Source organism: Nelumbo nucifera, chromosome 5 (assembly GCF_055504915.1).
Source record: "Nelumbo nucifera cultivar China Antique chromosome 5, China Antique-T2T, whole genome shotgun sequence".
NCBI lineage: Eukaryota > Viridiplantae > Streptophyta > Magnoliopsida > Proteales > Nelumbonaceae > Nelumbo > Nelumbo nucifera.
This window is the reverse complement of record NC_142653.1, coordinates 44,614,319-44,641,224: the sequence shown is the minus strand read 5'-3', so window position 1 is coordinate 44,641,224 and position 26,906 is coordinate 44,614,319. Positions and strand designations below refer to the sequence as shown.

At 39.7% G+C, this 26,906-nt stretch overlaps 1 protein-coding gene across 1 annotated transcript; it reads left to right on the top strand.

The window, feature by feature from the left end:
• Positions 1-953: 953 nt before the first annotated feature.
• On the top strand, positions 954-26,004 carry LOC104608504 (conserved oligomeric Golgi complex subunit 1-like). Its single transcript, XM_010274518.3, has 6 exons — positions 954-3,279; positions 5,019-5,213; positions 11,815-12,083; positions 12,776-12,955; positions 14,351-14,528; positions 25,073-26,004. The coding sequence occupies exons 1-6, from the start codon at positions 1,096-1,098 to the stop codon at positions 25,244-25,246; spliced, it is 3,180 nt and encodes a 1,059-aa protein (XP_010272820.1). The 5' UTR covers positions 954-1,095; the 3' UTR covers positions 25,247-26,004.
• Positions 26,005-26,906: the final 902 nt, after the last annotated feature.

The following is a 26,906-nucleotide window of genomic DNA, read 5'->3' as shown; positions in this document are numbered from 1 at the left end:
AATATCCAAGTTAGTGAAATGCATATCCCAGAGATTGGGATTACAAGAGTTCAGACCTATTGTGGACAAGTGTGGTGCGCTCTTACTATATGTGACATGGCTCACATCAATGGTGACGTATGCATGGTTAATTTAAATAACAAATTTAATTCTGAAGTTGAATTTAGGTTTTGCAATTCTGTTTTCACTTTACTCCTTTACTTCAGTTAAGTTTATCTCGAATCTGGGTATCATTTGGTTAATGATAGATAATAAAATTTCTGAATCTAGGTCTTGGTTTTACAATAGTGTTTTTACTGAATATCCTTTTATCTTTTTTTACTTCATTTAGTCTTTTCTTGTATCTGGGTTTCGCCTGGTCAATGAAAGAGAAAACCCAGAACGCTCCTCTTCATTTACTCTTTCATTGATCACCAAATCAAGATGGTGAGGAAGGGGGCAGAGAAAAAGCTAACTCTGCAACGCTTCTCTACATTGGTGCTTACACGCAACACAACAAATCGGGCTCTGAAGTCTGAACAATGTTTTATTTTTAAGGGCAATTTTAATATTTTCAAAAGTATTGTCATATTCATACATAATCTCAATGTGATATAAATATGTTAACAGTAGCTATTAAATTGATACATTTTTAAAAGTTTAAATATTGAATTGATACATTTTAAAATTTGAAGAACAAAGTGACATTAAATCCAAAATATACTAATTTGCAATATCTGAAAATTTTAAGTATTAAGTTTAAATATATTAACAGGATTCGACTATGACATGAAAAAAATATAATATTCGAAAATTTTCTGGAATCATAAACATAATAGCCAATCAGGCGTTATTTATCAAAATTCATGATTTTGATCGATCAAAACTCTTCTGATACTATATCTTTTCCTTTCCCTTCCTTTTACAAAATCCCCAAACCCAACCGTTGCCATCTTATCGAAAATTGGGTTATGTCTGAATTCGACAAAATAGGATCTGATTCGGATCGGATCCGATCCATTTGCACTCCTGCAGTCCTCTCCCCGTTCTCATGTCAGTGATTCTGGATCTGCCTTCTAGCTGACATTGCCATAAACCAAGAAGTCGGTATCCGCCATGAAAGTACCTTCGAGGTCGGTATCCGCCATGAAAGTAACTTCGAGGTCGGGCGAGGATGCTGAGTCTCTCTTCCGAACAAAGCCGATCTCTGAAATCAGAAATGCGGAAGCGACGACCAAGAAGGAGATTGAAGAGAAGAAGGAAGAGCTCCGGCAACTCGTCGGTAATCGGTATCGTGATTTGATTGATTCTGCGGACTCTATCGTCCTCATGAAAGCGTCATGCGAGTCTATCTCCGCCAACATTTCCATGATTGACGTAGGAATTCGTTCACTTTCTGCTGCTGCTGCTGCAGAAACTCCTAAATTGAGTCCTAATCCTTCAAGGGTCAGAGTTTATGGGATTGCCTGCCGTGTGAAGTACCTCGTGGATACGCCGGAGAATATATGGGGTTGTCTGGATGAATCGATGTTTTTAGAGGCCTCTGCTAGGTACCTTCGGGCCAAGGAGGTTCACGGCATTGTGGTGAGGAGCCATGCGGATAGGAATTTCTTGTCTAATTTCCCTTTGCTTCAGCACCAATGGCAGATCGTCGAGAGCTTTAAGGGCCAGATTTCACAGAGGAGCCGGGAGAGGTTGATGGATTCGGGGCTTGCGATTGGAGCTTACGCGGACGCTCTGGCTGCTGTTGCCGTAATTGATGAGCACGATCCCAAGCAGGTTCTGCGGTTATTTCTTGATTCGAGGAGGTCGTGGATCTCTCAAAAACTAGGTATGTGTGGATCTGGTAATTGTGATTCCGGTTCTGCGATTTCCATCTTTTGTGAAGTTGTGAGGATTATCCAGGTTAGTCTAGCACAAGTAGGGGAACTATTCCTGCATGTTTTGCATGACATGCCTTTATTTTATAAAACTATATTGAGTTCGCCACCCGGTACTCAATTGTTTGGGGGAATTCCGAATCCTGAGGAGGAGGTGAAATTATGGAAATTATTTAGGGAGAAACTGGAATATGTAATGGTGATGCTTGATCGGGATTTCATTTCTCAGGCTTCTTCAAATTGGTTGAGGAATTGTGCTGAAGAGATTCTTAGTAAAATTAATGGGAGGTATTTGGTTGATGCCATCGGAAGTGGGCAAGAACTTGCATCGGCTGAGAGGCAGATCCGAGATACTTTAGATAGTCGGGAAGTGTTAGAGGGGAGTTTGGAGTGGCTAAGGAGTGTATTTGGTTCTGAGATTGAGTCACCTTGGAACAATGTCCGGGAGCTTGTCTTGGCAAATAATGAAGACCTTTGGGATGGAATATTCGAGGATGCTTTTGTTCAGAGGATGAAAGAGATTGTTCATTCAGGGTTTGAGGAGTTGAGCAGAACTGTCAACGTGAAAGATACAATTCGGGCTATTGCAGTAGGCCCTGGAGACCAGATCGATTTCCAGGGATACTTGAATAGACCTTGTACTGGTGGTGGGGTGTGGTTTTTGGAAACAAAATTTAAGAAAGCAGGTCCAGGATCAGGCTTCAAAGCAACAACAGATGAGAGTGATTTCCACAGTTGTTTCAGTGCCTATTTTGGACCTGAAGTTAGTCGCATCAGAGATGCGGTAGATAGTAGATGCCAGACTGTTCTGGAGGATCTGCTGTGTTTCTTAGAATCCCAAAAGGCTATTTCAAGGCTGAAGGAGCTAGCACCATATCTACAAGATAAGTGTTATGAAACCATATCAACCTTACTCAAGGGGCTTGAATATGAGCTCAAACACTTGTCTGCTTCTTTGGACAAAGGCAATGAGGGAAGAGACTCTGAACCACCTACTATAATTGTTGAGAGATCTCTGTTCATTGGACGACTGTTATATGCATTGCGGAACCATTCAAGTCACATACCACTGATACTTGGTTCTCCAAGGCAATGGATTAATGAAACAATGAGAACTACTTTTGAGAGGTTACCATCCATATTGAGGCAATCTAGTGTGTTCCTTGATTCCCCTATGCGTGATAGCACAAGAAGGCTGATGTTTGATAGCTCTAGAAGACAAACTTCATTGGCTACTGCTGCCTTATTTGGGGTGAATGACAATGCCAGTCCAAGACTCGAAGAACTTACCAGGTTCTCTCGAGATCTTTCCATTATGTCTCATAGTTTGTGGATATCATTGGTGTCCACTGAATTGTCAGTTATACTGCACAGGGGTCTAATGACAGATGATGCCTTATCAGCAACAACGTCCTTGCGTGTAAGTTTTTTTGCTTGATGCTCTTGATCCTCATCGTTCTTTTCTTTCTGCTTTTTACATTTGTTTTAAAGATCCAGTTCTTCCTCCATTAAGCTTGCTATATTTACACCTTGAATATAACTATGTAAAATGCTAGTTTTCCTAGTATGAGTATATTATTTATCTCTTCCTGATCCTGGGAGAGATCTTTTCCTCCCCACAACCCTACCCAAATAAAAAATTATAACTTTATTATATTGTTAAATAAATCAAATAAAGTTACAACTGGTAAGTTTCATTGTATTGCTTTCTTTATGGCCATTTTCTTTTTATTTTGTTTACATAGTTTCTGAAATCATTCAGTGCTGGTACTCCCAGTATTATCTCCAATGGGCTTAATGTTACAGAATCAAATGAATAGGATGCATATCTATGGCTTGGTTGCTATTTGAGTTTTCTTTAGGATGTTTCGGTAAGTAAGACCACAATTCATTCACACAACTGAAATATAGTCTACACAACAAGACCAATCACACAAAGGATCCTGAAATACCTTTAGGAACACCAACACACTATAAGACACAGTTTATGTTAAAACAGCACATCCACTTCCGAAATGCAAACCACTAATGTAATTTTCATGTTTTTTGTTTCGTTTGATCCCAAATTATGATTCAGATCAAAGATATTGTACAGGGAGAGGAGGTCATCAGATTATATTAATTGGAATAAAGGTTAATGTACATGGCATTTTAGTGGTGGTCAGTATCGGCTAACCATCCTTGTGAGGCTCAGTATAATTGCAATTCCCCCCTCCCACTAATTGAACCAGCCATATAATTACCTGATCTCAGTCTATCTCGATGATATGTTCACTTTAAATGCCAATGATCTAGGCTTTTAAAAATAGCTTGATAGTCTGAGGGCCATTAACCTTTCTGACAACATTTTTTGTAAGTACCTTTTTGACATCATATTGGAGAAGTGAGGGCCTTGGCTTCCAGAGTTGAAGGTTTGTTCAGATTGAATCTTGGGGCAATCAATTCAATGACTGATAACACATATGCCTTTGAAGTCCCTAGAGCCATTGGATCCTGAATAAATAAGTTGCAAGGGTGAACGATTGTCGTTGAGAATGAGTTAAGTACTGCTTAATGAAACAAATGGTATGTAAATGGATATTCTTAATGGTAGCAGTTGCATTTGATCTCCATGTAGGAGTCATGATTTTTATGTTTCTCTCTTATATGCTGTATTATATCTAGGGAGATAAAGCCTGATGTTTGTTTATGGCAGAAAAAAAAAAGAAATCTACTGGAGAAACATGAAAAAAATGCAGCAAAATTGATTAATTTGGAAATTGGAATATGTTTGTTAACAAAACACGTTTTTCTTTTTTCTTTTTTGAAAAGTTTGTTTACAAAACATTGTAATTAAGATGCAACTAATAGGAATCTTAGATAAAAATTAATTAACATAGTATTTTTCGTTACATTTTAGTAAAATCTTTGAAACTTTGCTGTTCATCTGAAGAATTAATCAATGTTATAATGTTGAGTTATTAGAAAAAATTATCTATAGGGAGGAGAAAGGTGTTTGTGCCCCCCCCCGGTGAAATTCTGAAAATGAAAAGCAGAAACATCCTGAGCTCTTTCTGGCTTAAGTATGAATGATGATGGTTCTTTTCTTTTCTTTTTTTTCCTGATTGATTTGCTAGCCATTGTTTACCAACTCTTGGCTTGATTTTGAGTTTCTTGCAGGGCTGGGAAGAAACTGTAGTCAATCAGGAGCAGTCTAATGAGGCCCAACTGGAGATGAAAATATCACTTCCTTCCTTGCCTTCCCTTTATATTACCTCTTTTCTGTTCCAAGCATGTGAGGAAATTCATCGAGTTGGAGGTCATGTTCTCGACAAATTGATACTTCAAAAATTTGCATTGAGACTCTTGGAAAAGGTTAGCATAAGCAGATTCCTGCTGCAACCTCTAGCAATATATCAACTGTTCCATGTCATTTCTGTTGCATTGGAACACCTTGACTAATGTTAGTAGGTTATTACTCCTTTCGAAATGTTACTTTTTCCTCCAAAATTTTGACTGATGATGCACAGCAATTGAATTTGTAGAATTTCAATAAACCGCAGTTGGTTGCACATAAATTGAAGGAAAATAACAACTTGAAAAATTTATAGTGTTTGGTTGCATGTAAATGGTCATCAAAAATAAACTTCTTCTAGAAAATAAGCAGTAACTTTACGAAAATAACATCCCTTCAAAACTTCTCTGGTTCATTTTTCTTTGTGCATGCCTATCAAAAAAAATTAAGAAACAATTAACTATTAAAATTTATATATTTATAAATACTAACAATAATTATATTGGCTTTTAAGAATTAAGAAATACATCCATATATTAGTTATTCTATCAATTTTCAACATTTCTCAATTGTTTCCAATTGTCCATACTTTACATAAACTATTAAAGTATGTCTTTTTTGTTGTTATGTACCACCTTTATAGTCATTTATGACCTCAATTTAGTGTCATTTATGTAACTTTTGAGACTTATTTGAGTTTTCACAATGTGTCAATGTCTATCCCAATACATCTTTTGAAATTACCTTTTTAATATTCCTTGCATTTTCGATACTTTGAACCTTATGTATGTTTCTTCAATGTTTTTATTGATAAGACAAGGGGACCCTCTTTCCCCTTTCCTTTTCACCCTAATAGTTGATGTATAGATTGTCCAAATTACTAGAGCTAATGCTAGAAATTTGTTTAGAGGGTGGAGAGTAGGGAGGGAGGAAATAGTTGTAATCCACCTTCAATTTGCTGATGACTTGATTCCTTTTTGTGAAGGAGATTCAGAGGAGTTGGAAAATCTAAAGGTGTTCGTAGAGAGTTTTGAAAAGGTCTCCAACTTACTAGAAATTTGAAGGAGATCCAAAGGAGCTAATGCTAGCATTAGCTCTAGTCCAAATTACTAGAGCTAATGCTAGAAATTTGTTTAGAGGGTGGAGAGTAGGGAGGGAGGAAATAGTTGTAATCCACCTTCTATTTGCTGATGATTTGATTCCTTTTTGTGAAGGAGATCCAGAGGAGTTGGAAAATCTAAAGGTGTTCGTAGAGAGTTTTGAAAAGGTCTCCAACTTGAGAGTGAATTGGAATAAAAGTTGTGTAGCTGGAATTAATAGGCAAGAAGTAGAGGTAGCATCTTTGGCTAGATCTTTAGGTTGTAAGGTAAGTGATTGGCCTCTTAAGTATTTAGGCTTACCTTTGGGAGGAAACCCAAGGTCAGGTAGCTTTTAGTACCTACTTTTGGAAAGATTCTCAAAAATATTAGCAGGATGGAAAAGGAACTACATCTCTTTAGCGGGTAGAATCACTCTAATTAAGGCAACACTAGCAAATTTGCCATGTATTTTTTGTCTACCTTCAAATTGCCTGTTAAGATTGCAAACCAGATTGAAAAAAAAAATAATGAGAGATTTTCTGTGGGAACCTGGTGATTCTAAAAAGGATCATAAGGTAAAGTGGGAAGTGGTGTCTAGAAAGAAAGACAAAGGGAGTTAGGGATTGGAAATATTAGATTAAGAAACACAACATTGTTAGGCAAATGGTTATGGAGGTTTCCTGAGGAGCAAGAAAGTTTATGCCATAAGGTTATAAGAAGTATTCATGGAATGGCAACAAATGGATGGGATGTTGGAATCGATCCAAGGGCGTCGCCCTTTTCCTCATGGAAAGACATTGTTGGTATCCTACTTATCTTCTCCCCTTTCATCAAGTATGATGCTCACATGGGTAATAAGATTCTTTTTTGGGAGGACTTGTGGATTGGGGAATCTCCCCTTAAGGATAGATTCCCGAACTTAAATTCCCTTTCTTTGAAAAAGTTTTAAATTATCTCTTCTTTTTTGTGTTTTTGGGGATTCTTGGGATTTGGGACCAAGGAGAAGTTTGAGGGACTCATAAATGGGTTTGGCACATGATCTTTTTTCTCTTCTAAACTCAGTTTTTCTAGACCACTCTTGTCTTGACAGTAGAATTTGGACTGTAACATCTTCAGGTTGCTTTTCTTGTTCTTCTTCAATACTGTGGTCCTCCCTTCTAATCTGGGTACTTCTTTTCCTGTTAACGAAGTCTGGAGCACTGTCCGGGACAGTGCCCTGAACAACCTGCAAAAGCTGCTTTTGGGTCTATATCTACAGAGTCTATCAGTCGAGTCATGTTATGTCATTTTCGTTTGGGTCATCTTTCTTTTTCTGCATTGAGTCATTTATTCCCTGAACTGTTTAAGGGAATTAGTTTGTCCAGTCTTCATTGTGAGTCTTGTGAGTTGTCAAAGCATTGTAGAAATAGTTATCCCTTGAGTAATAAAAGATCTTCTTCTCCTTTTAATATTGTGCACTCTGATGTGTGGGGGCCTTACCACTTACCCTCTATGGGTGGCTACAAATATTTTATCTTGTTCATTGATGACTTTTCTCGGTTTATTTGGATATTCCTGATGAAATCCCGTAATGAAGTTCCCTGACTTGTGAGGCAATTCCATGAATTTTTCCTAACCCAGTTTGATACCAGGATTAAAATTTTCAGATTTGACAATGCAAATGAATATTTTGAGAAGAATTTGTCCTGCTATCTCACAGACTTGGGGGTTATTCATCAAAGCTCCTGTGTTAGGACCCCAGAACAGAATGGAGTTGCTGAAAGAAAAAATAGACATATTGTTGAAGTTGCAAGAAGTATCCTGTTTGCCTCACATGTTCCTACAAAGTTTTGGGGTGATGCTGTTCTCATTGCTACCTACCTTATAAACCGTATGCCATCTAGGGTTTTGGGGTTTAAGTCTCCTTTCAGTCTCCTTTATCCGGACAATGAGCTTTTTTCTATTCCTCTTCGTGCCTTTAGTTGCACCTGTTATGTACATATCCCTAGTGTCCAAAGACATAAATTTGAACTAAAAGCCTACAAGTGTATCTTCCTTGGTTATTCCCCCACACAGAAGGGTTACTGTTGCTTTGATCCAAAGACTGGTACTCGATATGTCACAATGGATGTCACCTTTGATGAGCTTTCTTCCTTTTATGGTTCCTCTATGGAGGGACATTGTCCAAAGGGGGAGGATTTGTCACAGGTCTTTGCTCTTCCTCTTCCTGTCCCAGTTGAGTCTTTTACAGAGTCTCTTCCTCCTTCAAATGAATCAAGGGAGGATCAATCATTCCACTCTTCCTGTCCCAGTGTTCCTCCCCCTTTACCTCCTCGTCCTCTTTTTAATCTCAGGATGTATCAAAGGAAAATATCCAGAAATATGCGGGTTGTTTCCCCTACAACACATGAGCCTCATGCACTTCCAGTTACAGATGAGACAACATGTACTGTTTCAGCCCCTTTGGAGCCATCCTTCCCAGACCTTGATATTCTCATTGCTATTAGGAAAGGAAGAAGGAAGTGTACTGCACATTGCATTTCCAAACACCTTTCTTATAGTTTGCTTTCTCCTTCATATTTTGCCTACCTTTCTTCTGTTGTCTCTAACCCAATTTCCAGGTCTGTGTCAGAAGCTCTTAATATTCTAGAATGGAGGGATGCTATGAGATCCGAAATTGATGCCCTGCACAAGAATGACACTTGGGAAGTGGTTGGTTTGCCTGAAGGGAAGGATCCAGTTGGGTGTAAGTGGGTCTTTACTATCAAATATCATGTTGATGGCACCATTGAGAGGTACAAGGCTAGGCTGGTTGCAAAAGGTTATACACAGACATATGGGATTGATTATTTGGAGACATTTGCCCCTGTTGCCAAGATGACTTCTGTGAGAGTTCTTCTATCTTTGGCTGTTCACTCTGACTAGCCACTTTATCAACTAGATGTAAAGAATGCATTTCTGAATGGAGAATTACATGAGGAGGTTTATATGTCTCTTCCTCCAGGGATGTATGAAATAGATATGAAAGGAAAGGTATGCAAGCTGAAGAGATCTCTTTATGGACTCAAACAATCCCCTAGAGCATGGTTTGAGAGGTTTAGGGCTGCCCTTGTTAACTTTGGCTATGTACAGACACAGTCTGATCATACTTTCTTTGTGAAGAGGAGAGAACTCCTAGCAGTTTACCTAATTGTGTATGTTGATGATATTGTTGTGACTGGTAATGATGTTTCCGGAATTAATGATCTCAAATCTTTTCTTCTCAAATCTTTGCATATGCTGTCAGTTGCATAAGCCAATTCATGCATGCTCCCTGGGATACTCATATGGCAGCAACAGAGCGAATTTTGTGTTATTTGAAGGGCTCCCTTATACAAATGCTGACTGGGCTAGAACATTGATGACAGAAGATCTACTTCTGGGTACTGCAGCTTGGTGGCGGGTAATATTGTCTCTTGGAGAAGCAAGAAACAATCTGTTGTTGCTCGATCTTCAGCAGAAGCAGAATACAGAGCCATGGCACATGGAGTTTTTGAACTATTGTGGTTAAAATCATTGATGGAGGAACTGGGGATTGAGCATGTAAGCCAATGTTGTTATACTGTGATAATCATGCTGCCATCAACATTGCTCACAGCCTAGTACAACATGACAAAACTAAGCATATTGAAGTTGACAGACACTTCATTCGAGAAAGGGTGGCTTCTGGTGAAGTATGTCTACCTTTCATCACCTCTGAAGGACAGTTAGCAGATTTCCTCACCAAGGGCATTCCCAAGGCTAAACTTCAGCATGATACTGGCAAACTTGGTATGATTGACATCTATGCTCAGCTTGAGGGGGAGTAGGCTGTTTATCCTTTTTTATTTTTTTATGTTCTTTGCTGTAATGGGCCTTATTTTGGGCCTATTCTTTCTATGTTATATTCTTTTAATTTCTTGCCCAACTAAGGGCCTCTTTGTAAATTATCAAAGTTTAACTTAATAAAATAGTGTTAGGGGTGTAAGAGTAGAGATTAAGGTTCGAAACTCTCTTACTCTGAACCCTTATTTCTGCCATCTTCTTCTTCATCTTCTCTTCCTTAGAAGAATGATTTCTGTTATTTTATTTTGATTTCTGCATCTGTTCTAAACAGTCTTTTATTCTCAAAAGACTGTTTTTCTTCTTAATGGTAGGTGGAAGAGGCTCAACTAAAGGAAGGGGAACAGCATGCTCACACCTTAATCTTTGTCTTTGGTGCCATCGTTGGAGAATAGGGTGAAAAGTAAACGTGGGAGGATGAATTGGAGGAGGAGGGGGAGCTCATTTTTCTTATCTAGGATCAGTCTCTTTCTGTTTCTTCTTACTACCTGTGAGATGCCTCAATTTACCTCTACTACAAACTCAATTCCTTATAGATTGTGCCCAAGCCAAGTAATTTGTTCCATCTAGTTTAATTGTTGTCACTCCAATTAAAATGGAATCAATCTACTGGAGCAACCCCGGCCATCGAAATCTGCTTCAACTCACTTCTAAATCGCTCCATTGACCAAACGAAAATCCTAAAACAAACTTGTTGGTTGGCCCTGCTCTCACTAGACCATCACTCAGCCTTGAAAAAACCTGCGTGACATGAACTACGTTGAACTTACTCGACACTCTAGGTTTCTTAGGAAACCACAGGTCATCACCACTTTCAACCAAATTAGGCTCTTTGCCCTTTGTAATTATGATGAACAGATTATGAGATGCACAAGCTAGTCTATAAATAATTAAATAGATATACTCTTTTGAAGCTAATGAAGATTTCTTTAGAGCTCTCTTGCAAGTTTGCTGTATGGAGTGATTCTACCCTTGGAGTGATTCCTTAGGATTTCTTTCTCCCTCTCTCTCTCTCTCCAACTTGTGTCAGCTTATTCCAGCCCTACTACACCTCCACCGTTCAGTATCAGACTAAAGGAAGAAGTTCTTCAAGCTGGCCTTAATCATACATTTGCTAGACGTTGAGAATTGGGGCAATGCTGCCACTTCCACATGTCAAATTCCTCTACTTGATAGGGATCAAACCAGGCCTTATAAGATCTCTTCTCATAGAAGAATGCCAATAAACAGGTTCTGGTTTAGCATCGGGAAGACTCTTGCGAATTGGACTGATCTAGTCAGGAGCATTTTTGTCATTTTGTTTAGTCATGTGGACCTAGCCCATGGTATCTTGTTCTTGTTTAGTAGGGTTTATCTTTTAATTTTCAATATAATTGCGTTAGGTGGGAAGTTAGCATGTTTCTTGATGCACAAGATAGGCAGTGGTATTTTGGTAATTATGATGAACAGTATTCCAGGTCACACAAGTCAGAAAAAGAAACCCTAAACAAATTTTGTAATGCTGCATCCGTAGCATAAATGAAGCACATCTTGTCTGATTCATAAAGCACACGCCGGCTAGCCAACTGAAATCCTTTTTTTGGGTGATTTTTGAGTAAGAATACCATCCAAGGGAACCAACTAAAATCCTTTGATGCAGTGCATGAACTAATTTAACCTGATTAAATTAGAATTTACTCCTGTAATGAAAACGGTCTGCTTATCTGTGACCTATAAGTATTCTTCTCATTTATGTTTGTACTGATTGAAATGCATCTTGTAGGTAGTTGGTATTTATGGGGACTTCCTTACAAATTTGGAGACTCGCAGTTCTAATGTATCAGAAAAAGGAGTCTTGCAGATTTTATTAGACTTAAGATTCACTGCTGATATTCTTTTGGGGGGTGATTTGAACATGACTTCGGAGTCATCAAAAAGGTTTTCTTTCAGATGGAAGCAGGACCAGAATAAGCAGAATTCTACCATTAGAGACACTGTCATGCAGTTAACAAATCGTCTTTCTCAGATGCTGGATCCTATAGATTGGCTCACGTGAGTTATTTCTCTTTCTTTTACCTTTCCCCTTATCTTTTGTCGGGATTTATCTCCATAACTAACATATGGTGATATTACCTAAATGTAGGTCTAAACCCTATTTCTATTCTCTAATAATACTCTTGTATTGATTATGTCTCATATAATGAAGTTATGGGGTTTAATTGCTATGGAAAACCAAATGAAATGATTTTGTTTAACATGACTTCCTAGCTCAAAATTATTATTATTATTATTATTTTGTTTTCTTTATGATATATTAGAAATAGTATGAGCTGCTCAGATTGGAAATGTGGTCAATAAAGAGTTCACACTGAGGAGGTGATGGTGAAAAAAAGCTGTTTATTTTGTTTGTTCGGTGCACATTGCAGGTATCTAAGGAAATTTGTGGGCCAAAAATTCATTTGTTCAAAATCATATGATTTGTTGTATTGAAATTCTCAAGAAAAATAAGGTGATTTTTACATGGAAAATTATTATGGTTGAGCTTATTAGATTCATCAATTTATTGATAAAGTAATTACATCAAGGGGCCCCTCTCATCCCAACAGATGTGCATGACATCTGGCCAGGAGCATAGAGAACCAATTCTTTTCTTTTATAAAATTGGTGTGACCTTTTAGGAGTGCTTAGATTAATCTAAAATGTACATTAGCATGTTTATTGTTTCTGGCTTCAATGAATTGCAGGTATGAGCCTTACCTCTGGCAGAATGAGAAGCAGTGTTACCTAAGACATGCTGTCCTCTTTGGGTTCTTTGTACAACCGAATCGTATGTACACGGATACTGTGCAAAAATTACCCACTAATTCAGAGTCAAATGTAATGCGATGTTCTACGGTTCCACGTTTCAAATACCTTCCAATCAGGTTGACGCTCATATCTTTAGATTGGGCTTTTATTTTTGATAATTTGACATAGGTTTATATAGTTTGTCACTCTATAGCTTATTGTTTATCTTATGTACTGCTTACGTACATGATGACTCCCCTGCTATACTCTGAACTGGTTATCAAGTTTATGTGGAATAATCTAGAATTTAGCCACAGACTTTAGAAACTTGACAAGCTTACAAATTCTATACTTGAATGCCTGATAACATTCTTGTTTTTATTTTTTGACGTATGATAATAGATGATTTATTAAAATAAAAATAGATTACAAAGAGAGTGTTGAGGAAACACTCAACATTCTGAACCCAACTTGCAATCAAAATCCACCTCCTCTTTCACCATACGTAAACAAAAAAAACTTTCACAACAAACTTGAAACAACTTGGTCAAAAATCTAGAATTGGAAACAAAAGTACCTCTTCAGCCACCTTTTCTGATAGAGAGATCTCAATTATCTTTCACCCAAATCATCTTCTGCCCAACTCTGGAAACCAGAAAACCATGTGCAGAGAATTTATAACAGCATCTTGCAATCTGACAAAATCAACCCCACCTTTGGCATTCCCATATAAATGACGACAAAACTATCTTCTCCCCTTGGAAATTTCTTGCACACCCCATTTATCATATTACTGAGCTCCCTACCCAATTCCTTATTTTCTCCATAGATTAGAACACCAGTTCTAGCCACATCAAATCCTCTCTGACCCTCTCTCAGTCTTTGTTATCCAAATCAACCCTTCTTCCAACTTCCCCCTTCATGATGCAATTTCCCCTCCCTCACTCATTAGAGAAGAATAAACTATCCTAAGATTATCCCTAACTTTTCATTGAGCTTCTCCAAACTTGCTTTGCTTCTCCCTCTTCTAGTTCCACCTTTTCATTTCTTTTGGAGTTTGTTTATGTTCATAATACTTGGCAATCTTCCAGAATAGAACTTATTCTTATATATCTTCTCAACAACTCTAACTATTACTCATTTAGAGTTGTTTCTTTCCTCTCCATTTTCTGTTCCTAATTTTCTCTTAATTTTTTAGTTCCTGGGTACCATCCTCAATATTCTTCAATTTGTGTCTTCCATTTTCCCTTACCTTCTCCCATTTGAATCCTTATATTCCCCTGTATTTTTCAGTGTTATAAAAGCCATGTTGATCATTTATATCAGGCAGCTTGACATTTTTTTGCACCTCTTTTATTTCCATTTTGTTTTTCTGGGTGTTATTATTTTCTTTGGAAAGATATGCTTGATGCTTGTTAGGTCGACTTGATGATTTTAATCTATCTACTAGATTTGACTTTATTTTACCTTGAAGAATCTTGATGCTTCTAAGTATCTAAATATTTTCTTACAATTTTGTGGTGGCTGTCTAGTGCTCCGGCATTGTCTTCAAAAGGGACAACTAAATTACCTCTTCCGACATCCTCTAATGATCTATCTTCTAGAAGTTCTTGGAAAACTTATTCAAGTGGAGAACTCACTCCAAAGCTCGACTTAGATGATACCTCAAGCTTTGGGGTTGCAACTCCATTTTTGAAGTCTTTTATGCAGGTATGTGCACCTATCTTTCCCTTTCACTCCTTTGGTTGGTTTTGTCTATGATTCACTGTCTCTTGCAATTATTATTCTTTCTTTTAGTTGTTGATGTAGCAAAAAGTATCTAGATTGCTTAAGTTATTTTTAATGAAACAGATAGGTGACCCTGTCAACATTGTCAACCTCATTATATAAGTGGGCATATGTCTTATTAATATTTGATAAATCGTATTTAAGATAGTGAAAATTAAAATATCTAAAAATATCTAATGCTAGCATTGTGGAATCAACATAAAGAATGTGTATAGGGTCACACCCTAGACATTTGGTTGTCATGCTTGTTTTTCTACTGTCTATCTTTTAGCAGGTGCTGAAACAATAAGCTTAACTCAACTCAATACAACTCAACAAAGCTTAACCCTAACTATACTATATGTTAGTCTACATAAATCCTATTTCACCATTCCACTCTATCAAGGGCCATATTCCATTGTTAATTAGTGATCGCTACTGGAACAAAAAACTGTAAAAATATATAAATCATATAATTTTATCTATTCCCCTTCCACAGTTCCACCCAAATAAATCTTTTTGGACTGTCCATATCTCTTTTAGATTCTATAACTTGCCTCAGGTCACTACTGGAACCAAAAAACAGGTTTTGGTAAGTAGAAAAAGTTTGTTGTGGTCACCATCGTTTGCCCAATCCCACCTATGTGGGGTGCCAGTATGAAACCCTGTCCCTCCATTTTTCTAACATATCTGCCTGGTGATTTGAAAGGTGTGCCTAGGCACACAAGTGAAGTGCAATATAAGGTATGCACCTCGCCTAGATCCCGGGTGCAGCACTTTCAAAAAGTGCATGCCTGGTGCGCCTTGCACTTCAGCCCAGGTGTGCACCTTCTGAAATATCTTTTTAAAAGGCAATTAAAATTATAAAATCATTTTTTTTGTAGGGATTAAGAATTTGAGAACCTAACATGGACTTGTTTGGGCTTACCTCAAGGGGTTTGGTCGGGTGGTGGCTCCTAGAACAGGAATTCAAAATGTTTAACATTGTATTAACTATTTGAAAAATGCACTTGAGAAAAAATTAAAGAAATTGAGAGTTTTACATGCTTGAATATGTTTTATATGTTATGTTTCATTTTATTTTTAAATTTTCATTTTGAATATGTTTTACATGGTATGCTTATATATTTTAATTTGAGATAATAGTTTTTAAAAACATTTATTTAAAATTTTAAGTTTATATTTTTAATTAATATTATGTTTAATATTTTTGTTTTTTATTTTTTTTTGCATTTTTGGCATATTTATTTATTTATTTGCATTTTTGCACCATGCACTTGAGGTGCAAAATGCCCCTTGCACTTTTTTTTTTTGTCTTGTGCTTTTAAAACACTAAATTTGCCACTAAAGAATAAGCCAACACTAGCTGAACATGGGTTAGTTTTGGATTTCTCTTTGTGCTAGAACCTTCAACTTGCATGAATATCGTAAAGTCTTTGATCCCCTTTTATCTAATGACTTAATTGTCCTCATGGGCACACTCTCAAACAATGTTGAGAGAACCAGACCGAGCATTGAACTGGAAAAGGGAGAGAGGTTCACAGGTCAGAGGTTCAATTGCAGTCGAAGGTCGAATCATATTGACGTGGCATATACATATATATTTTGCAGGTCATATAAATACTAAATAAAATATATTTGTAAAATATTATTGCACTTGCATGTGGTGGATCGATGGCTAAGCTTTTAAGCAATTAAAATAAAGGGTGAATTGCAGATGGGTGCCCTATACTTGGGGGTAGTCTTACTTCAAGTGCAGGATACCTATCTGCAATTTACCCTAAAATAAATGACCAGGGTTAGAGTCTCTCAATTCATATTTTCTTTAAACTAGTGTGTATTAGAGCAGTATATAGTATATACATTAAATAGGCGCAAATAAATGCAAACAAAGAGATGGATTTATGGTAACAAGAAAATACACATTAAGTAAGAGGTCTTGGATTTAAGTCTTGTCATTACCATTTTGAAGTTTCTATTCATGTTGTGACCCAAGTGGTTTCATAAAACTGGGACACGTTCACCAGTTTTTCAGTTAAACCGGTCAGTCAGCCAGTTTTCATGAATCACAGTTTTCGGGGCATGATCAAACTGGCCATGGACCCTGGTCATGGTTCAACCGATCCAACCGGCCAATCCTGTTTGATTTTCTAAACAATGCTCTCAAATGTAACAGTACACAAGGTTCCCTTCATTGACCAATTCAAATTGTGATGGATTGCATTTGGTTATTCTACAACTTTCCATTAAGAGAACCAAGGAATCAAAGTGCCCCTCTAAAGCTAAAACCCCTATACAGAGTGATAAAATCCTTTATATTTATGGGGACTTAGATAAAGAGAAAAAATCTTCAGCAGACCCTACTCATCTATAAGGCAGGCTGGGTAGGCTATCCAATGAACAACAGTCCATTAAAATGGTCAACTGTTCTTTCAGAAGCATTCATGTAATCTTCATGTGTTTGAGGGTCTAGATGCAGTAATATTCCGTAATCAGATTTTGAAGATGACCACTGTTTTATAGAAGCAGTGATAGAAAAGACTGAAGTAGTTTTCTTTTTCCAAGTAGTCATCCTTAAAGAATTTAACGAATTGAATCTGGATATACTTTTTTTCGTAGTTGAAATGCTATAATTGATGATAGATAGTTTTGCATCTTCTGATACTAATACCATTTACTATCCTTGCCAAAAAAGAGAGGCGTATGACCTTGACCTTTGCTAGAGATGGAGAGGAAAAGTGAAGATCAGAAGTACATATTTTAGGATGAAAAAGATTCTATTAGGGCTGCAACTTGGGCCAGGTTGGCCCGAACCCAACCCAAAAAAGTCGGGTTGGGTTGGGCTGGGTTGATGATCGGGTTAGGGTTAGGGTTGAAATTCTTGAACCCGACCTTAGTTTGGGTTGACCCCTCGGGCAACCCGAACCCGACCCCCTATAGTACTAGACTATTAGTCTACTAGTCTACAACTCTACTACATGTCATATATATATAGACACACATACACAGATTTGTTTAGATGCATGATAGTTGTATAGCCCCCCCTACATACTATCATGCCTTTCTTTAAGTTATTCATAGGTACTTGACTACTATCTTTTCCTTTTGTCTTGTAATTTTTATGTGTGACCTATCAAATAGATTCAAATTATTTGCTTGATTCATAACTCATGATAAATAAATACTTATTTTTCTACTAGATTAAGGGATGGGAAGGTTGGGTTGGGCCCAACCCGAGCCCAACCCAACCCGAAGTTGACATCGGGTTGGGTTAGGTTAGGGTTAGGGTTGAAGGAATTAGTTAGGGTTAGTGTTAGGGTTGAGTAGGTCGGGTTGAAGGTTGGGTTGGGGGTTTAGAACGTAGGGTTGGGTTAGGGTTGGCCTCAACCCAACCTAACCTAGCCCGACTTGCAGCCCTAGATTCTATGCTGATATGGGAGTCCAAGGCTCCCTTTGTTTCCATGGGAAACTGTCTTTATAGCACCCGATCTTTTTGATAGGTTAACAAAACTGACATTCATCACCAATTAAAAATTGACCAATTCATATGCAAAACTATAGTATGTCATATATATATGAGTTTGGAAAGAGTGCAAATGCAAATATGTACAGTACAAATACATAAAAAATAATACAAAATATAAGATTTTGCACTCTACATATTTGTATTTGCACTCCTTCCAAACTGAGCCTTAAGTGCAAAATGCTAAGTTGGTGCTTATCTTATCAAATAAGAAAAAGTAGCATGGCCCAACACCTGCCAGTAGAATGCTAAAACCAAAACCAGCTTATTGGAAATGGAAAAAGGGGCATGGGAGAAAAATGTGATTTGATCATCAGACAAACGAATTACTGATTGGGGAAGGATTTTGGAGGCGATTGTGTGGAGAAATTTAGATTAAAGGGCCATGTGAGTATCAAGGCCTTCGATGATTTGAAGGTTGTGATATTTGGTTTTGACGAAGATGTTGAGATCTCCACTACCGAAGTGGTAGACTCTCCAGATGGCTTGGTAAATGCGGAGATTTGGCATTTATCCTGTAATCAGATACCCATCTCTGGTGAAAATCTAGAATTTAAGATCGTAAATTCTAGATTTTAAATCTAGATCGTAAATTCTGGTCGGATTAACAACAATAGGTCATGTGACTACTTAAGTGGTCATGTGACTCGAGGGGAAGGGCCTGCGTACAACTCGATAGAGGGGACGAGTCGACTCGTCTATCATCGTCTGCCTCAGTCCAGGGGATTAGTTTGAAGCTTGCGTCTCAGCCTAATGTAGTTCCAAACAAAGATGGGGATTGTAATGGTGAAATAGCAAAGGGAAGGAAGAAAAATCAGAGATTTCAAGAGAAAGGTGTTAGATATTTGATGTAACCGTTTTTGGTCACGTATCATTTTTTCGTGATGTATCAATTTTTTGGCTAAGTACCTCGTCATCTCGTCCGCTCCCATGTGGTCGGTGACTCAGGGGCTGAAGGCGAGCTCCCTGGTGGCGAGCTGTCTGGTGGCGAGCTGCCTAGTGGCGAGCTGCCTGGTGGCGAGCTGCCTATTGGCGAGCTGCCTGGTGCCAAGCTACCCAGTGGCGAACTGCCTTGAAGAGCTACTTGGAGGTGAGCTACCTTGATGAGCTGCCTGGTGGTGAGCTACCTTGATGAGCTGCTTGGAGGTGAGCTACCTTGAGCTCTGTTGCTCTTTTAGAGGCCTGCAAGGAACCGGATGTCAGAGGACCCGGGGGTGTTTACCCGGCAAGGTCACTCCGATGGCTAAGTTAGCACTTAGTAAAGAGAACCTGAAGAATGATATTAGAGAATGAGAGAGCTAGAGAGCAGGGATTACCACCTCTTCCTTCAGCATTTTGCATCATTTTTTAGCATACCTTTGCCCCTGGGGGGTGAGGTCTTTATATATTGGAGTCCTCGTGGGTTAGGTGGAGCAGTTCTTGGATTCCCATTGTGATGGGACCTGCTTTCGTGTTAGGTGGGGATAAAGCCACCAGCTGGTAAGGTTGCCCATTTTTGCCTGATTGGGGGAGTGGGTGAGCTAATATAGTCATTACAAGTCACAATCCTGTAAAATGCGGGGTACAGTGGTGAGCTCCTCGAGGTTGTCAGGCTGCCAGGTAGGTGCCTGGGCCAGGCCGCCAAGTCGGTGCCTGGGCAAGGCAGCCAGCTCGTGCCAGGGCCAGGCTGCCAGCTCGTGTCAGGGCCTGGTCGCGCTAGGGCTGGGCCACCAGGTCGCGCCTGTGCCAGGCCGTAACTAGCGGGATACCATCAACTTAGCAAAGGCAAGTTGTTGTCCGGGTGTCACCTAGTTGTTTTAAGGTGCCAGGCTACAAGATGGCGAGTTGCCTAGTGGCGAGCTGCCTGTAAGTGCTGCAAGGTGGCGAGCTGCCTGTAATTGCTACAAGGTGGCGAGCTACCTGTAAGTGCTGCAAGGTGGCGAGCTACCTATAGGTGCTGCAAGGTGGCGAGCTGCCTAGTGGCGGGCTGCTTGTAGCGAGCTGCCTAGTTGTCAAGAGGCTGCCAGGTGTCATAATGTAATTGAAGGGCCAAATCCGCCCTCATCATTTGCCCCCCACTCCCGAGCTGAAAGTCACTCGGCGAAGGGAGTAGATTTCTCCTTTTGGCCCGTAATTCAACGAGCTCGTAAGCGCTGATTCAGTTTCTTAGGCTCTAGGAGCTACTTGGAAGCGAGCTGCCCGTAAGGTGCTGAGGTCTCTGCCAGTTCGGTACTTTAGCCCTTGGGTTCTGGGAGCGACTTATAGTCCACTCTTGTTGATTTTGTCCATGCCGACGAGGCGACTAGCTCTTGTGCAGTAGTGTTGCCCATGTCGTAGAGGCGACTGGGTCTTAAGCAGCAGTATTGCCCATGCTGTAGAGGTGACTGGGTCTTAAGCAGTAGTGTTGCCCATGCCGTAGAGGCGACTGGGTCTTAAGCAGTAGTGTTGCCCATGTCGTAGAGGCGACTGGGTCTTAAGCAGTAGTGTTGCCCATGCCGTAGAGGCGACTGGGTCTTAAGCAATATTGTGGTCCTTAGGCTTTGGGGAGCGACTCGTGGTCCACTCCTGGACTTTGCCCATGCCGAAGAGGCAATTGAGTCTTAAGCAGTAGTGTTGCCCATGCCGTAAAGGCAACTGGGTCTTAAGCAGTAGTGTTGCCCATGCTATAGAGACGACTGGGTCTTAAGCAGTATTGGCCCTTAGGCTTTGGGAGCGACTCGTAGTCCACTCTTGAACTTTTGCCCATGCCGAAGAGGCGACTGGGTCTTTCAGCAGTATTGGCCCTTAGGCTTTGGGAGGGACCCGTAGTCCACTCCTGAACTTTTGCCCATGCCGAAGAAGCGACTGGGTCTTGTTGTAGCGCCGAGGTCTCTGCCTATGAGGTGCCGAGCTGCCTGGGTACTGAGCTGCTTGTGAGGCGCTGGGCTAACCAGGTGCCAAGTTGGATTGATGAGCTTCGTTGCTCTTTAGAGACCTGCAAGGAACTAATGTCAGAGGACCCGGGGTGGCTAAACCAGTGAGGTCACTCTGATGGCTAAGTTAGTACTCTCATAGTAGACTGCGAGCTAGAAATCACAATCTAAGAGCTAGAGCTTGCTTACTTGTTTCTGAGGCTGGTGCCTTTTTAGTTCGTAAGTTCGCGCCTGGGCCAGGCCGCCACGCCTGCACCCGTGCTAGGTCGCGCCAGGTCACACCAGGCCACCGGTGGGGGCCTTAGAGCTATGATTGCGCTGCCTTCGTCTCGTAATGCATTTTTGAGTTCATAAAAAAAAGGAAACAATAAAGCGAGAGCTTCAGTTTCTAAAAAGGTGAGGACTTAGTTTTTTTGGGAGAAGAGGACTTAGCTTTTTGTAAGATAAGAACTTAGCTTTTTGTAGGATGAGAACTTAGCTTCTTGTAGCGTTTCCCACAGACGGCACCAAATGATGTAACGGTTTCTGGTCACGTATCATTTTTTTGTGATGTACCAATTTTTTGTCTAAGTACCTCGTCATCTTGTCTGCTCCCATGTGGTCGGTGACTCAGGGGCTGAAGTGGAGCTCCCTAGTGGCGAGCTGCCTAGTGGCGAGCTACCCAGTGGCAAACTGCCTTGATGAGCTGCTTGGAGGTGAGCTACCTTGATGAGCTGCCTGGTGGTGAGCTACCTTGATGAGCTGCTTGGAGGTGAGCTACCTTGAGCTCTATTGCTCTTTTAGAGGCCTGCAAGGAACCAGATGTCATAGGACTTGGGGGTGTTTACCCAGCAAGGTCACTCCGATGGCTAAGTTAGCACTTAGTAAAGAGAGCCTGAAGAATGATATTAGAGAATGAGAGAGCTAGAGAGCAGGGGTTACCACCTCTTCCTTCAGCATTTTGCATCATTTTTTAGCATACCTTTTAGGGTTAGGTGGAGCAGTTCCTGGATTTCCGCTATGATGGGACCTGCTTCCGTGTTAGGTGGGGATAAAGCCACCAATTGGTAAGGTTGCCCATTTCTGCCTGACTGGGGGAGTGGGTGAGCTAATATAGTCGTTACAAGTCACAATCCCGTAAAATGCGGGGTATGGTGGTGAGCTCCTCAAGGTTGTCAGGTTGGCGCCTATGTCAGGCCGCCAGGTCGGTGCTTGGGCCAGGCCGCCAGCTCGTGCCAGGGCCAGGCTGCCAGCTCATGCCAGGGCTAGGCTGCCAACTCGTTCCAGGGCCAGGTCGCACCAGGGCCAGGCCACCAGGTCGCGCCTAGCGGGATACCATAAACTTAGCAAAGGCAAGTTGTTGTCCGAGTGTCACCTAGTTGTTCTGAGGTGCCAAGCTACAAGATGGCGAGCTGCCTGTAAGTGCTGCAAGGTGGCGAGCTGCCTAGTTGTCAAGAGGCTGCACTTAGTTGTCAAGAGGCTGCCAGGTGTTATAATGTAATTGAAGGGTCAAATCCGCCCTCATCAATATTCACAGACCAAAGTTTAAGAGAAGAGGGCCGATGGTGAGAAGTGCTCTAAATGAGAGCAGAAAAAGGAAGGGAGAAACGTGGATCTGGGTGATCGCCAAGTATGACAAGAGCGGCAAGAAGAGTCTCATTGGTGAAAGAGGCACGAATCATGTGAGCATCTCGACGATTTTAGCAAAGAAAAAGCTTGATAACAGTACCCTGGGCAGCAGAGGTGTTGAGGTTTTTGGCAACTCTGCCGCGTCCAAAGTTTCAGGTTGGAGCAGGCAGAACTCTAGAAAGCCTGCTGCTTTGATGTCGGGAGTGGATCTCCATGTGGGTTCACAAGGGCTAGAAGGGGTTTTCATGAATCACGGTTTTCGGGACAAAAATCTACAGCAGGAAGATTGGAGGTTGATATGGGTCGTATGAGCAATCTTGATGAAAAGGAAAAGAACCAGATAAGTGAGGCAATCAACAAGAAACCTCGTAGTTCAAAAAATCTCAGTGCAGTGCATGTGATGAAGATATTCTCCAGGCTAAAACTTGGTCTAGCGGGGGAAGACCCCACAAAAAAAAAAAAAAAAAATTCAAATGGGTTTATAAGAGGAAAAGATTTAGAGGCAATAGGTCATCTAGCAGTGATAGCAAGGAGACAATGATGCAATGCCAGCCTGTGTCCTCTCATTTAGGTAAGGAGCAACAGAAGGACAAAGTGTGTGCTGATGACTCTGCTGCTGGTAAGAATGCGGCAATGCAAAACAATGGTGGCGTTGACAACAAGACAGGGAGTGGGACTCTTCAGAACTTGGTGAGTAGAGAGGTCACGGTTGGAAAGAGCCTGGGTTTATTTTTCCGGGGTGGTGAAGAGTTTGAAAGAAGGAAAAGGAAAGAGAAGATGAACAAAAAACCTAATCAGGGTGGCGACAGGCACTGGAATAAAGATGTTTCAGGCCGGAAGGATGAATTTGTGGTGGAAGATTGAGGCTTTGGTTGTGGAGCAAAGAGGGTTAAGTTTCTGCTTAGGGGGTAGGTTTGGATGCTTTTGTTATTATGGGGATCTCTTGGTTTGTTTTATTGGCTTGTGCTCAAGATTGTTTTGAGAAAAGTTGTAAGTTTTTGCCATTTGGTTTTATGGGTTTTAGTATGGGATCTTTGAGATCTTTGTTGGGCTCTTGGGTTTGTTTCCTCTTCGGGTGATGTCTTATTACCTTCCTATTGTATTCTTTTCCTTTTCTAATGAATTTTATCCTATTCTTCAAAAAAAAAAAATATCACTTGTTAAAACATGCTAACATGCTTCTTATTACCCTAAATATTTTGCTTTACTAAAACTGGTATTTCCTTGTACTGTGATGTCTTGCTTTTCTCAAAAGCTTCATTGATTTTTGCTCATTCCATGGATGTCCATTAATGCTGCTTGAGTGAAGACATAGCATGTTGTACTATCCACCCCATGGAACTACCCAACCCGTCTTTTATGCCTGCTCCCTTGGTAACTTGAGTGGTCGGGATATTGGTGGCTCCTTTGGGAACCAGTCTGGTGAGATCATTACAGGGACTCTATTAGATACTCCAGTAGAGCAGTGTTCATGACCCTCTTTCAGGGTTTTAGACTGTTGTTATTCCCTTGGTTCTGAGGGAGTGGGATGGGTAATAAGTTGTCATTGGGTGGATAGAGTTATGGTGCATGCCCTTGAGTCTGCAATATTTCATCAGAAAGGCATGATCCTTGGCATCCAGAATTACCATCTTGTTGGTTTATAGGTCATTTAACAAAATAGCAAATAGCCTACCTAGAACAGGGGTCCATGGGAATAACTTTATTGGGGAAGAAATTCCAAGGTGAGGAGCTAGTACCATATCTCATTGGTATTTTTGCCTTATATTTGTCTGAAAACAAAGTTCTCCTTCGAGGTTTGCTTTCCCATCAAGTCATTTGGGCTTCCGATTTTGCACCATGTTTGTCCATTAGTGCATCTTCTGATCAGACAACACAAACAAAGAACATATTATGAACCAATCCTGCTGAGTGGCTTCATATTCATGTTTACTTAACAATGCTGCCGTTGTATGAGATAGAATATGACTAGGTAATACTCGACTTAACTTCAGCATTAGTTTCTACTAATTGGGATTTGCTGCATGAATCCCATCCTACCAAAGCTACCATTGGGCTTAATAAGGTCAAGCATCCATCAAATGTAAATCAGGACTACAGAGGCTCATAAATTTACCGAGTGATGGAACTAGATAAGCAAGCAAGGGACTTCAACAGGTAATAATTCAATTCAGTGGCTTAGACTTTATAAAGCCACATTGACTATGTACTACACAAAACAACACATGGGAAACCTACAAATCACAGATCATAGTGCCAACAATGGGGAAATTTAAGCCTTCGTGTTCTCGACTTTTGTAAACAAAACCAAAACTACAGTAATACATTATTGCAGCAATATGATCAAATTTCAGTTATATAAGTCAATCATTTCTTGATAGATAAATAACTGAAGCAGTAGCATTTAATGTCAAACAAACTCTAGTTGTTTTTGTAATACTGAGTTTTTTTTTTCTAATTGCCAGGTTGGTACTAAATTCGGAGAGAGCACATTGAAACTTGGCTCAATGCTCACTGATGGTCAAGTTGGCAGGCTCAAGGATAAATCAGCAGCTGCCATGTCCACATTTGGTGACATTCTGCCGGTTCAAGCGGCAGGCCTTCTTTCATCCTTTACAGTTGCAAGATCAGACCCTTGATTTCCAAATGAGATCCATTCTTTTCTTCAATCATGGTTATGTAATTAAGTGCAAACAAGAGGATATAGTTATTTTCATTAATCGGAAGAGATTCTGAAACTTCAACGTTTGAAAGTTGATGTTATGGCATCCACAACAAGATGCAGTTCATATGCTGAGGGAGGGATAGACAACATAGTTGAGGATGCTGGATCAGAAAATGGAAATATCCCATTGAAAGTTTGCAGTTCTATTTTGAAATAAGTGGGTGTGGAAATAAATCAGGAATTCAGTCATCAAAAGCACACAGTTATGTAAACCAGCAGCAATTTCGGCTCTCAGTATCAATTAAATCATGCAATACCATGCATTATCAGGAGCAGGACACCATTATCAACGGAGCATTGGTATTGGCCAGTTGGCCCTGTATGCGTATTTCTTTTGTCTCTGATCTCTCGCCCCCTTTTTAGCTTCTTTTTTTAGTTTCTTTCCCTTATTAGTTATTTGTTTTGGTTTAAACATATATGATACATCTTCTCCCCTTTTAGTCTTAGGAGGATAAATAGATTTTGTTTTTTGCTACTTGAGAAAGATGAGTAGCTTATTTTAAAATGAAAAGCCCTGACAAGTTCACCTAAGCTATCTGTTGCCAAAAAGGTGAGATGCTCAAATTGTCCAGTTTATTTTTCTTTCTTTTAGATCTTTCATATAAAGTTATGGAAGTATATTTAAGGCAATTTTTAACTTCCACCTCATAAATTTTTATTTGTTTTCTGATTCTATTCTCCAAAACCCCACCTATGATAAAGTACCTACCCTTGTGTTCTGTTGAATTCCCCCATCTTTCACTGTTCTCAAATGTAGAAACATATAATTTATGGGATGGGGAATCTGAAAAAAAAACATCTTAAATTTAAGCTCAAATTACTTAAGTATAAATGCATAAAAGTGATATTTTATAGTTTATGTGAAATGTGAATCATATGGATATACTTTCAAAAGGTTGGAAAATGGTAGAAGAATTGAAATATGCATGCATACTGAAATATATCTCACTGACATTTAAAAAATCTAATTGTAATGATTAATTAACTATTATCTTTCTTTTTTATTTTTTATGAAAATACATTTTTACCAAAAAATAATGTCTTTCATCTATTAGGTTCAGAATGAATTTGAATAGGTGTGTGTGTGATGTGTATATATATATTATCAGTGAAAGTAAATTTATTAATGAAAAGATATGAGAATTAGTACAGAGATTGGGTAGCCTCTGCTACCCCAGTGCCCAATAACATTCACCCAATATTTTCCTTACAATCTTACAATAGAGCCCAAAAACATTGTTCCCTGTTTGCCCCTTGCTTTGCTAGCTGATCCACAAACCCATTTGCTACTCTTGGAGTCCACTGAACTATTAACTGGATGTCCTTTGTGCTGTGCTTAATTTTGTTGATCTCATTTCTGAATGAAAGCTGAAGTGCTGTAGCTGAAGCAGTAGAAGAGAGGAGAAGACCAAGAGATGCTGAGAATGTCGAACTGAACTAACCCAGTCGACAGTACTATTATTTATTTTAAAGTACAGTACAATGTTACATGAAATGACTGGGATGCCCCTGATTAGTGATGGGACACCCAGACAACTTAAAACACTAAACAGACTTAGGCCTAACACAGGCCC

Bases quoted from the DNA above. Each gene is read 5' to 3' on its own strand.
- LOC104608504 (XM_010274518.3), top strand. From the start codon at position 1,096: ATGAAAGTACCTTCGAGGTCGGTATCCGCCATGAAAGTAACTTCGAGG. The intron at 3,280-5,018 runs GTAAGTTTTTTT...AGTTTCTTGCAG, and splicing joins CAGCAACAACGTCCTTGCGT to GGCTGGGAAGAAACTGTAGT. The intron at 5,214-11,814 runs GTTAGCATAAGC...TGCATCTTGTAG, and splicing joins CATTGAGACTCTTGGAAAAG to GTAGTTGGTATTTATGGGGA.